General features: G+C 38.8%; 1 protein-coding gene across 10 annotated transcripts in view; it reads left to right on the top strand.

Moving 5' to 3' along the window:
* Fubp1 (far upstream element binding protein 1) overlaps positions 1-12,063 on the top strand; it is a 29,957-nt gene that overhangs the window by 463 nt on the left and 17,431 nt on the right. For 3 of the 10 annotated variants that reach the window (XM_041637424.1, XM_041637320.1, XM_041637195.1), the window contains exons 2-15: positions 3,714-3,804; positions 4,425-4,487; positions 5,785-5,823; positions 6,492-6,531; positions 6,942-6,994; positions 7,082-7,153; positions 7,330-7,387; positions 8,520-8,682; positions 8,786-8,884; positions 8,986-9,087; positions 9,669-9,771; positions 9,879-9,979; positions 10,467-10,608; positions 11,290-11,450. In XM_041637424.1, the coding sequence (XP_041493358.1) occupies positions 3,714-3,804; positions 4,425-4,487; positions 5,785-5,823; positions 6,492-6,531; positions 6,942-6,994; positions 7,082-7,153; positions 7,330-7,387; positions 8,520-8,682; positions 8,786-8,884; positions 8,986-9,087; positions 9,669-9,771; positions 9,879-9,979; positions 10,467-10,608; positions 11,290-11,450 (1,287 nt within the window). The remainder of the gene's footprint in view (positions 1-3,713; positions 3,805-4,424; positions 4,488-5,784; positions 5,824-6,491; positions 6,532-6,941; positions 6,995-7,081; positions 7,154-7,329; positions 7,388-8,519; positions 8,683-8,785; positions 8,885-8,985; positions 9,088-9,668; positions 9,772-9,878; positions 9,980-10,466; positions 10,609-11,289; positions 11,451-12,063) is intronic. The other 7 variants (XM_041637838.1, XM_041637769.1, XM_041637592.1 and 4 more) reach the window with 3 other exon arrangements.

Below are 12,063 nucleotides of genomic sequence, written 5' to 3'. Positions count from 1 at the left end.
CGGTAAAGTGCTTGTTGCTGTCCACAGCGGCGGGGAAGGAAGGTTCTGGGAGGCCGGGTCACGGTTAGGGCAGGACGGGCTTGCCCGCCTAGCGGTGCTCACCGCTCCGCCGAGCCCTCCCTCCCCGGAAGGTAACGTTCGCCTGGCCCGGGGAGGCTCCCCGAGCGCCCTTCCCCGGGGCGCTCAGCCCTCCGGCTCTTCCCTCCAGCTAAAAATGGCCTCAGGCCGGTTCTCCCCGAGCTTTGGGTTTGAATCTGTCTCTCCCGAGGCGAAACCTCCATCCTCTTTGTGTTCCATTGGGACGTATTGCTGCCCCGAAGGCACCACTTAGCGGGTTGAGAGACAAAGTGCTTGTACTTGAAAATCTTATTTTTTCCAACTCTGGACTTTCGTGTCTTCAGGTAGCCCTCTGATTTCTTTGTGGTTTAAAAATGTAGCGTTGTCTTGGTGGGCACGTCGTCTTTAGTCCCTGCACTCCAGAGGCAGAGGCAGGGAGATCTCTTGAGTTTGAGGCCAGCCAGGACAACAAAGAGACCTTGTCTCAAAAAGACGTTACGGAATTTGGGTGTAAGCTAATAAAACATCTTTTTATGGCACTCTATCGTAGTTGTTAGACATTTTATAATAGTGTTGAACAAATACTGCAAAAGTCGGTTTTGACTATATTAGTTTACTTCCTAATTTACCCCCCTCAGGACCGAAAGATTACTGAGTCAAAGTTTATCAGCTCTACCATGATGTGGCAAATCACGTGTTAGAAGATTTACTAGTCTATTATTCATCTAGCGTATTTAACTATCTAGTACACGGATACTGAAGAAAAATCGTTTTATTTATTTGTGGAGAGGGCTCAGTGACTGTCGTGGTTTGTGTAGAATTGAGAGGATAACTTGGGAGTTGATTCTCCCACCTAAGTCGCATGAGAGTGGACAGCCTTAGATATGAGTCTCTTTATCTGGGCCTCTTGAGGAAATTTTTTTGATACCAGGGTTTGTAAAAGGAGAGGCTGGTCTGAGATTTAGGGTGTCCTACCTAATCCTTGGTGCTTGCAGGTGTGCTCCACCCCTCAGCTTTGAAATGTTTAATGTGTAATTCGTTTTCTAAGGAAGGTGTGAGATAATCCAGGAATCAAATATCATTGAACAGAATAGCTAATGCTTTGATTAATAAGACAGTAAGCACGACAGTTATGTAAATGTTTGCACTGTGAGGCAGGCACTGTGCAAGATAGTGGATGGTGACATTCATGCAGTGCACTGGTGGTGGTGATGGTGGGGTAGCCTTTGGCCAGCACAGAGAAGAAGCAGCTGCCTGTACAAAGGGAGGGTTTCTGGACTGACAGTCCAAGAGTAAGCTGGAGCATTAGAATTGAATATGAGGAGGAAAAGGTGGGAAAATGAGGAACACTAGCTAGATTCAAAGTGAATAAGCTTTGTTTGCCAGCAAGCCTCGATTGTGATTACAGTGTCGCTCTCACCTGAACTTTCTAAGTATGTAGTGATCCCTTAGGACCTTGCTCTGTATAAGGTACATGGTGTGTTCAATTAATTCAGCAGATATCCTTAGTGTGTTGTCCCACTACGCAGCTCTGGCTGTCCTGGCACTCACTGTGCACATCAGACCCACCTCTACCTTTGGGATTAAAGGTGTATGTCATCCACGCCCAATTTTAAGTTGTGTGATCTGAAAGTTAACTCCTAGAGATGAAGAGGTATCCTTGCTATCTTGTTATCCTCCAGGACTTGAGTCTGCCTCAGCTTTCTGAGTGCTGGAATTGCAGGCCCACACTTTTCTTAAGTATAGTGCACCTGTGTCTTTGAGGATAGATAAAGCATTGCTAATTTTCCAAAACACTTTTTTTTCTCTGTGTAGCCCTGGCTGCCCTAGGAACTCACTCCACAGACCAGGCTGACCTTGAACTCAACAGAGATCTGCCTGCCTCTGACCCCCAAATGCTAGGATTAAAGACATCTACCCTGCCTAGACCAAAACAATTTTGAAGTGTTGCTGTGGACTCTGCTTTAGAATTGAATTACATATTGTGATGAATTGGTGAAGGTATGCTGTATGTTAGGATCTGCGTTGAACATGTAATCTCCACAGCCGTCCTGTAAGGGAGGTGTGTAGAAGTTTCCCATTTGTGAAGATGTGGCAATCGAAGCTCAGAATGTCTGAGAACATTTGACAAAGACTCTAAACAGCACACTAGAAGTAGATTAGCACCTCCACCCTTGAACTGTTAAGGAAAGTGTGGATCGGCATTTAGAAAATAGACTGTTTTCAGGTCATTATCTTTTGGGAATCATCATTTTGAACTCCAAAATGTGTAACGGCAGTGAGAATGGTGCTAAGTGCTGACTTGTTTGAAGAAAAAGTAGGGCAAAAATCCAAGTGGGAAGCTTGGATTGTACGTGTGAATTAAAATCAGACATTACCCATACACAATATATGCTTAATAAAATCGATAGAGCTCATAATTCCAACATGTGAGAAGGGGGAAAGAAAGGCCAGCCTGGGCGACAGAGTGAGACTATATTGCTGCATTGGGAATTGATTGATCTTCAGGGATTTTTTTTTTTTAATGTTTGTGGTTACCAAAAAAATGATTTTCTAAGATTAATTTTGGAGAGTTATCTGCTTTGTGGTGTTCTAGTCTTTGTCGGTGTTCAATTTTTTAAGGTTTTGCTTTATCTTGAATGAATGAATCAAGCACCAACTTTGATTTTCTTTTGGACAGTTGTAGAACTATCAATAGATATCCCATAGTAAGGAAATTGAGGTCTCTGTGTAGCTATGGCTGGATGGAATATAAAAAAGTATACTTTCTTGTGCATGTTTCTTGGAGTTCGAGTAACCTCAGAAGTGTTTATAAAAGCTAACTGTAAAGAGTGGTCACAGTCTAAACCACTTTCCTCTAGTTCAGTATGCCATCTGCTCTGGCACTTACCTACTGCCTTTATCAGCCCCACACTTAGATCCCCAACGCGCAGTTTGTAAATGCTGCATTTTGAGATCAGAGGGTGGAAAAGATGTGTTCCCAGATGTGATTAGGAAAACCTTCAGGAAAGAAGGTTAGGTACCCATAGGTACCCACAGATGAAATAAGCTTTTAATGGGGAAATGACAGGTGGTTAGTAAAGTTGATCACCACTGAAGGCTTAGGCTGTAGACCTTTTCATAGACTGTGTGTGCTGGTATGGGTGTAGATGAAGAGGAAATCTAATAACCCTGGGAGATAGAGTTGATTGACATAGGGATATGACTTAACAGATCCATATTTGGTGTAAGGCCTTGAATATACTCTTAGCCTCCCCCAGTCTTCTGCTTATAATAAACAAATAATTAGGTTAGTTCCACATCAGTGTCTTAGAAATGTCAGTCATATATTTGTTTATTTTTCCTTTTATTTTCGAGACAGGGTTTCTCTGTGCAGCAGTGGCTGGCCTGGATTCTGCTTTATAGTAGTCCATGCTGGCCTTGAACTCAGCCTGCCTCTGCCTGAAGTGATTAAAGGCGTGCATCCCCAACGCCCAACTGGCTTTTTAAATAGAGCTTAATCCCATACCGTTCCTTGTTAGCTCCCTAAACTACTAATGATAGTTTTAATTAATCCTAACAAGTCAATAGTGTATTGTTGTAGAAAATTTAGTATAGGAAATTTAGAGTAGTAAATGTATGTTAGTATTGTAACCTTTCTGATTTTTTTTTTTAAGATTGCAGCAAAAATTGGGGGTGATGCTGGTACATCATTGAATTCAAATGACTATGGTTATGGGGGACAAAAGAGACCCCTAGAAGATGGCGGTAAGTTATAGCCAGGAATCATTATAGTTATCTCGCACAGTATGCAAATGATGAGGGGTTTTCACTCTTATTTATTGAAATAAATTGTTGACATAGTACTATGTATCGATCTCAGAAAGGGGGGAAAAGACAGATCTAGAAAAAAGGTAGGTATAATGTGAGCCTAGGAGAAAGTATTATTGGGATAGTAAACAGTTCGTTTTTTTTTCCTGTTTTAGGAGTATACTTAGTTTGCACAGGTTTCTCGTTAATACTGAAAAATAAAAACAAAAATATAAATTGCTTAGGAAACACTTTCCTGGTTTTCCCAATTATTTGGTATGCTGCTTATTCATTTACTTCGAAATTCACTTCAAAGGCTTGTATAGTGGATTTATAGTGCTTATTTTTAAAAAACATTGACACTTCTGCAATTAGAAGTGTGTGCTTTTTTTGTCTTAGTTCTGTGTGTGTGAATTTTGATATTCTAATTGAGCATATAGAAATGTAATTGTAGCCCTGAGTGGGAATACTTGGTTTCCTTTTAAGTATTTGCAAGTGAGGTTTTTAAAATGCAAGAAAAATGAGCTAATGATGCTTCAGATGTTGTGTGTAATATATTCTTTTTATTTTATGTGTAGATGGCTCTTGGACAAATCCGAGCAGTACAACACACTGGGAGGGAATGCCCTCTCCTTTTAAAGGCAGGAATTTTTATTTATTACCTGTGTTCAGTATGTAAACGCGAAATAAACAAGCCAGTGGATTCTTAAGTGGACACAGCTGTCTCTTGGTTTATGTGTCTGAATTTTTGCTACACAAAAGCCTTGAAGTGGGGAAAATGACAATAGTAGTGCTTTGAACTATGGACTGTCTATTCTAATGTATGTGTTTTGTTTATTTGAGAAAGGCAGTCACATAGTTGCTTTGAGGTTTTTTTTTTTTTTTTTTGCTAAACTCATGTAGTGAAGTGTTTCATTTGGGAATAAAACAGTTTAGATTGAAACTGTCTTGTAATATGAGCTTTCCTTTTTATTAAAGCTTTGTGGTCACTGTCAACTATCCTTGTCTTTTGATATGTCAATTTTTTTTTATTTATTTTTTTTTTTTCTTTTTCGAGACAGGGTTTCTCTGTGGTTTTGGAGCCTGTCCTGGAACTAGCTCTTGTAGACCAGGCTGGTCTCGAACTCACAGAAATCCGCCTGCCTCTGCCTCCCGAGTGCTGGGATTAAAGGCGTGCGCCACCACCGCCCGGCGATATGTCAATTTTTTATATAGCTGATATATCAGATTTTTATATAGCTATCTATACCTAGTTGTTAGTTCTTACCATAGAAGAAGCATCATTAGCTTTTAGCATATGGTATTCACCAGCATTTAAATTCTTTGTTTTGTATCATTCTAAACTGTCAGGAGCCATTTCCCCCCAAAATTGGCAAAGCCTATCCCACACCCAATTATCTGTTAATAGAGTGCTATCTGTTAGCGGAACCCACCCCACACTCCAATTATCTAGAGAACTAGGAGTGTCAACTTGTGACTTCCTGACTGAGGAATCGTCATCCAGGGGCTATATAAGCTGTAACCATGACTCAAATAAACGGAGGCTCTGACAAACCTAGCATGGTTTTCTTCCTCTCTCCTGCCCATGTCTTTCAGATAGCGCCTCTCTGGGACCCTGGAATTACTGATCTGCCAGGCGGGTTACAACCCTAGACTGAGTGACCCGCCAAGGCAGTCTACACTAAACTATTTAAAGTGTCTGTGCATTGCTTAAACAGGAAGAGAATGAAAGAATTTAGGTTTTGTGGGTGTGGTTGTTTTATTTGGGTTTTTTGTTTTGTTTTGTTGTTTTTAGAGTTTTGAGTCTAGGTTGAATTGTGGCAATTTTGGTGGTTCAAGTGGTAAACCTTTATATCAGGTATTTTGATAAACATTGGCATTCTTGCTTGGGGGGCAGCTTTGTTTTTAATTGACAAAAAAAAACATTTAATTTTGCAGATCAACCAGATGCAAAGAAAGTTGCTCCCCAAAATGACTGTAAGTATTTCAAGCTGAGTTTTTGTTATGACTTTTTAAATTGCTTATATATTTATATATAAAATTATATATGTATGTGTGCATCTGTGTGAATTTGTGTGCACTCGGGAGACCAGAAGATAGCATGGGAATTCCCTCAGAGTGGAGCTACATGTAGTTGCAATCCTTTGTGTGGGTGCTGGGAACTGTTATACTTTTGGATAGGTTGAGGATTTTGGTTTGGAGAATTTTGTTTTTGAGCCAGGCTCACTCTATGACCCTGATTGGCCTTGGCCTCACAGAGATTCATCTACTCTGTCTTCCCAGTGCTGGGATTAAAGGTATGCCTTTCCATGCCAAAGAGGATAGGTAGGTATTAAGAACGTCTAGTCAGAATTCTTTTTACAGATGTATGCTTTTTTTCTTAGATAATAATTCTGTTTTAATTGTGACCATGTATGTGTAACAACTCTAGTTTTTAGGCATGTGCCACTTGAAAAAAAAAAGTGTGCCATTGCTAGTATATTTGCCCTTTCTTGGCTTTCTTGCAGCCATCAGTGATGATTTGAATAGTCTGAATCTCTTATTTTCTTCAGTATATGCATCAAGGAAAGAATATAGAATACTTGGTGTGCTTGTGTTGAGTAAACTTAAACTCTGAAGTTTTGTTTGTTTGTTTTTTCCTTAAGCTTTTGGAGCACAGTTACCTCCGATGCATCAGCAGCAAAGGTATAGTCAAAACCTTAAGTACTTTGCAAGTCTTAGTTGAATTGTGTATATAACCAACCAAGTTAGTTTATATTGAAAATGTCTATATACAATTTTGTATGGGTGGTTTATTTCTGTCCTATTGGGAAGATGATATAGAATCTTTTCCTTTTTATGTAAGAAATTGGTAATTTGAAAAATAGTTGAAATTGACACATTTTAGAAGAAAGAAAGTAAAGTAAATGGTAAAATGACATTCACTCTGACTCTTTTATATACTCAGTTAGCTGTCTTGCTCACTTACACATGCTGCCAATTTAAGAACAGGAGTCTGAGCTTTTAGGAGACCTTGGTTGGATTTATAAAACTACCTTTCATGTCCAAGCACACATCTCCCTTTGAAGAAAATACTAGTTTTTGTTATTTCTTAGCAGATCTGTAATGACAGAAGAATACAAAGTTCCAGATGGAATGGTTGGATTTAGTAAGTAACATTTTTTTAGTTTCCAAAATATAAATATGCTTTAAAAATTTAAGGTAAATAATAACTTCCCTTTTCCTCCTTAACTAGTAATTGGCAGAGGAGGAGAACAGATTTCACGCATACAGCAGGAATCTGGATGCAAAATACAGATAGCTCCTGGTAACGTTCTTCTTTTTGTGTATGCATTTTGTTCTTCTATCTCCGGCCCCTTTTTTCTAGCCCTTGAAGTTTTTTGAGAGTGGCTAGAAGATATGAGTATTTTTTAAGTTTCTGAAGATGATGATGCTACTTTTTATCTATTTTTAACCTAAGCTTTTCTTTCTATTTAATTATAGATAGTGGTGGCCTTCCAGAAAGGTCTTGTATGCTAACCGGAACACCTGAATCTGTCCAGTAAGTTTAAAAATGTTAAGTCTGCTTAGATAGCAATGTGAAGACTTTGTGTTTTCATTCTTTCCTTATCGGTGTCTTCTACTAGTGCCTTGAAAACTTCACTTTAAAGTTTATATATAGCATGCCTTTCTTGAATAATAGAGATCATCATCTAAGACAGAAAATTGTTAAAAAACAGGGGCCAGGGAGGTAACACATCCAGGTTCTTGCTTTCCAAGTAGGAAGAACTGAGTTTGTGCCTAACAGCGAAAACCAAAAAAACTTGGCATGGTAATATGAGCAGTCTTGTGTTGGAAACATGCAGACTTTGGGGGCTTTGTAGTCAGCCAGCCTACACTGTTTCATGGCTTTAAAGCCATTGAGAAGACCCTATTTCAAAAGGTGATACTACGCCAAGAATGGCACCGATGGTTGTAATTTGGCCTAAACACATATGAGTTGTATTCATAGACACAAAATTACTAAAACTTGATTTGACTTACATATAAATAAGTTGATGATGTCATCTAAAACTACCGAAATCTTCTTTAACACTCATTGTCGTTTGTTTTGTTGTTGTTTGGTGGTTGGTTTTGTTTTGTTTTTCTAGACAAGGTTTCACTGTGTAGCCCTGGCTGTCCCTTTGTAGGTCAGACTGACCTCAAACTTACCTCCCAAAGGTGTCCACCATCCCTACCCCACTCAGTGTCTTGTTACTTCCTGTTGCTGTGGCAAAACACCAAGGAGGGCAACTTAGAAAAGAGTATTTTATTGGGCTCATGAAATCAAGCGACCACGCCAACTTAAGCTCATTTACTGAAAACTTTAAAAGTTGTGAGAAGTTACTACCTCATCCTACACTGAAACACAGCCTTCCGTTGTGTTCATTTGCCTAAGACCATTTCTTCCTACTTCAAGACATCTTTCTTATGACTAAATTACTGTATTTATTTGGTTCATGGTCGCTTTATTACTGCCCCTTTTCACATTCCCTTTGGCTTTGCTTTTTCTTCCTGCCTCACCATGCATATGTGTATCCAAATTCAACTGCTGTATGACACCAATGATTAGAATCAAATTGATTGACTCTGTTATGTTTCATTTTTGGGTAAGGTTGGTTATGCTACACATTTTTATATTAATTTGTTTACAGATCAGCAAAAAGATTACTGGACCAGATTGTTGAAAAGGGAAGACCAGCACCTGGCTTTCATCATGGTGATGGACCTGGAAATGCAGTTCAGGAAATCATGATTCCAGCCAGCAAGGCAGGACTCGTTATTGGAAAGGGGGGAGAGACTATTAAACAGCTTCAGGTACTGTTATGATAACAATTATTATTATTATTCTGTCTTTTAAAAGCCAGTTACTATTATTTTTTGTTGTTGTTAACTTGCATTATTTTCATGATTATAATAGGAACGGGCTGGTGTTAAAATGGTTATGATTCAAGATGGGCCTCAAAATACTGGTGCTGATAAACCTCTTAGGATTACGGGTGACCCATACAAAGTTCAGGTAAGCCTTACTTTGTCATTTATATAAAAAGGCAGGAGAGGGGTGATAATAAGCATTAAACTGTTTTGAGAATTTTTCTAAATTAGATAACTCTATTTTAGCAAGCCAAGGAGATGGTCTTAGAATTAATTCGTGATCAAGGTGGTTTCAGAGAAGTGCGGAATGAGTATGGCTCAAGAATAGGAGGAAATGAAGGGATAGACGTAAGTAAACATGCTGGATCCGGAATTGGGTCCTATCCACAAAGTGCTTTCGTGTTCTGTTCGGAGCTGAATTCTTTTTATACGTCCCTTTTCTCCATTTCTTTCTTGTTACTGTTTGACATGATCATTTACTATATTTTTATGATTTGGTAAAGATGAATTTTTGAGAAATTATACATATATATATTTTGAAATACTTATTTATTATACAATATTCTGTCTGTGTGTACGCCTGCAGGCCAGAAGAGGGCACCAGACCCCTCTACAGATGGTTGTGAGCCACCATGTGGTTGCTGGGAATTGAACTCAGGACCTTTGGAAGAGTAGGCAATGCTCTTAACCTCTGAGCCATCTCTCCAGCCCCGAGAATTTTTTTTTTTTTTTTTTTTTTTTTTTTTTTTTTGAGACAGGGTTTCTCCGTAGCTTTTTGGTTCCTGTCCTGGAACTAGCTCTTGTAGACCAGGCTGGCCTCGAACTCACAGAGATCTGCCTGCCTCCCGAGTGCTGGGATTAAAGGCGTGCACCACCACCGCCCAGCAAAATTATATTTTTTAATATACTTCATCTTTTACTTCCTTAAGGTCCCAATTCCAAGATTTGCTGTTGGCATCGTAATAGGAAGAAATGGAGAAATGATCAAAAAAATACAAAATGATGCTGGTGTTCGAATTCAGTTTAAGCCAGGTAAGTAAGGTATATTTGGTGTTCTAAGAATTGATAGCTATTAATCCCGACACTCATAATTGTTTTGTCATAATTCCTTGTTTCTTTTTTTTTTTTTTTGTTTGTAGATGATGGAACAACACCTGATAGGATAGCACAGATAACAGGACCTCCAGACAGATGTCAGCATGCTGCAGAGATTATCACAGACCTTCTACGAAGTGTTCAGGTTTGATAGGAAATTAACATTTTCAGTTTGTTTTCATTGCAAGTTTTTATCATACCTGAAAAGTGCCCCTCCATATTATATTAGAATCTGTTGGTGTATTAAAATGACTAAACATTTACATTGTTTTAAGATAAAAATTTTAAGGGCAGAAGAACTGCTGCAGAAACACTGCAGAAAAAGTAGGGTGTCAAAAGCTGTGTCAGAGACAAATGTTCATGTAACCCCAAACCCCACAGGGTCTGATGGCAGACATGGAGAGGTCCAGGAAGGGCTTCTTAAACGCTTGTCACAGTTCTGTGAAGACAGGCAGAGCTACACAGAAATCCTTTCTCAAAAGAAAAAGGAAGTTATTGATTAAGTGAATATTTTTGTCAAGTAATATTTAAATCATCTCTTAATTTCATTGTTGAGAAATAGGAAAGTTTGGAAATAAAACTATTAATTTTGTTAAAGCATTTCTTTGTTCATTTTTTTTTCCTCCTTTCAGGCTGGTAATCCTGGTGGACCTGGACCTGGTGGGCGAGGACGAGGTAGAGGTCAAGGCAACTGGAATATGGGACCACCTGGTGGACTGCAGGAATTTAATTTCATTGTGCCAACTGGAAAAACTGGATTGATAATTGGAAAAGGCAATGTATTTTAAATTCTTTGTTAAACATAACTGATTTTTCTGGACACTTTATTGTACACAAAATGGTATTGATTTTTTTTTTTGTTTTTGGAAGTATTTTAGTAGGAAAGGGATTTTACATGGCAACTAAAACAACACTGTTAAAAATGGGATTTGTGTTTCATTGGCTTCTAGGGAAAGGGGTCAGTTATCCATTGATGAAATAAAACTTGATCCTAATGGAATTAGGGGTGACTGGTTTTGTTTTGTTTTTTGGGATTGTATTTAGGTTAATTTTTTTTTTTTTTTTTTTTTTTTTTTTTTTGGTTTTTCGAGACAGGGTTTCTCTGTGGTTTTGGAGCCTGTCCTGGAACTAGCTCTTGTAGACCAGGCTGGTCTCGAACTCACAGAGATCCGCCTGCCTCTGCCTCCCGAGTGCTGGGATTAAAGGCGTGCGCCACCAACGCCCGGCTAATTTTTTTTTGTTTCTTACAAAAGCTCTTTTGAAGTTTTACTGTTTTTACCCATGTTAGGATTTATGTTTGAATAGACTTTACTGTATTTGGTATGAGTTGTAGATAGAAGACCAGAATAAGTAGAAAATCCTAACAAATTATTGTCCAATGGAATACTATCAAACTTTTTTTAAATTACAGCATTTCTTATATTCTTTGAGCTAATTTTTTTTTTCTTTTTTTAGGAGGCGAAACCATAAAAAGCATAAGCCAGCAGTCTGGTGCAAGAATAGAGCTTCAGAGAAATCCTCCTCCTAACGCAGATCCTAATATGAAGTTATTTACAATTCGTGGCACTCCACAGCAAATAGACTACGCTCGGCAACTCATAGAAGAGAAGATTGGGGTGAGTACCCTTTAAACTTGTTTATAATGTAGTTCCTGGTACTTAATTCAACTGTACCATGGGAAAGTGTAATTTGTCATCTGAAATTACAGCTTTTGTGGTACAGCACACGATCATGTAACAATATAGGAAAGATGTCCAGAATTACAAGTATTCTTGTTAACCATGCCACTTCACAGTTGAGTGTCCATAGATCAGAGATAATATTAGATCTGGCAGCAGTTGGGTAGCCTAACTAGTTAAAGGAGTTCAGTGTTTATCAAGGCCCACACTACCCATCCCTGCTGCATCAAAGTAGTGAGTTAAGGTATTTATCTCCCATTCTGCCGAAGTAATTTATAATTTCTGACTGTTGGACTGGCTACCAATCATCAGAGGTTTGAAACATAGACTTGTTTGATTCTTCTGGAGCTCCTTGGCCACCTAGCCCAGCAAAATCCATGTTTGTAGGAGGAGGGGGCTACTTGTTGGTCCAGGCCGCCCTAGCTAGCTTAGCCCTAAAATAAGCACACAGAAGCTGTAGTAATTAAATCACTGCTTGGCCCATTAGCTATAACTTCTTATTGACTAACTCTTAATTTAATCCATCTCCATTAATCTTTGTATCGCCACA

The sequence above is a fragment of the Microtus oregoni genome, unplaced genomic scaffold (assembly GCF_018167655.1).
Source record: "Microtus oregoni isolate MIOR12 unplaced genomic scaffold, Mior012 000000F_ref0000247, whole genome shotgun sequence".
Taxonomy (NCBI): Eukaryota; Metazoa; Chordata; class Mammalia; order Rodentia; family Cricetidae; genus Microtus; species Microtus oregoni.
Note: the sequence above shows the minus strand (reverse complement) of the source record. Positions and strands in the feature narration are given on the sequence as shown.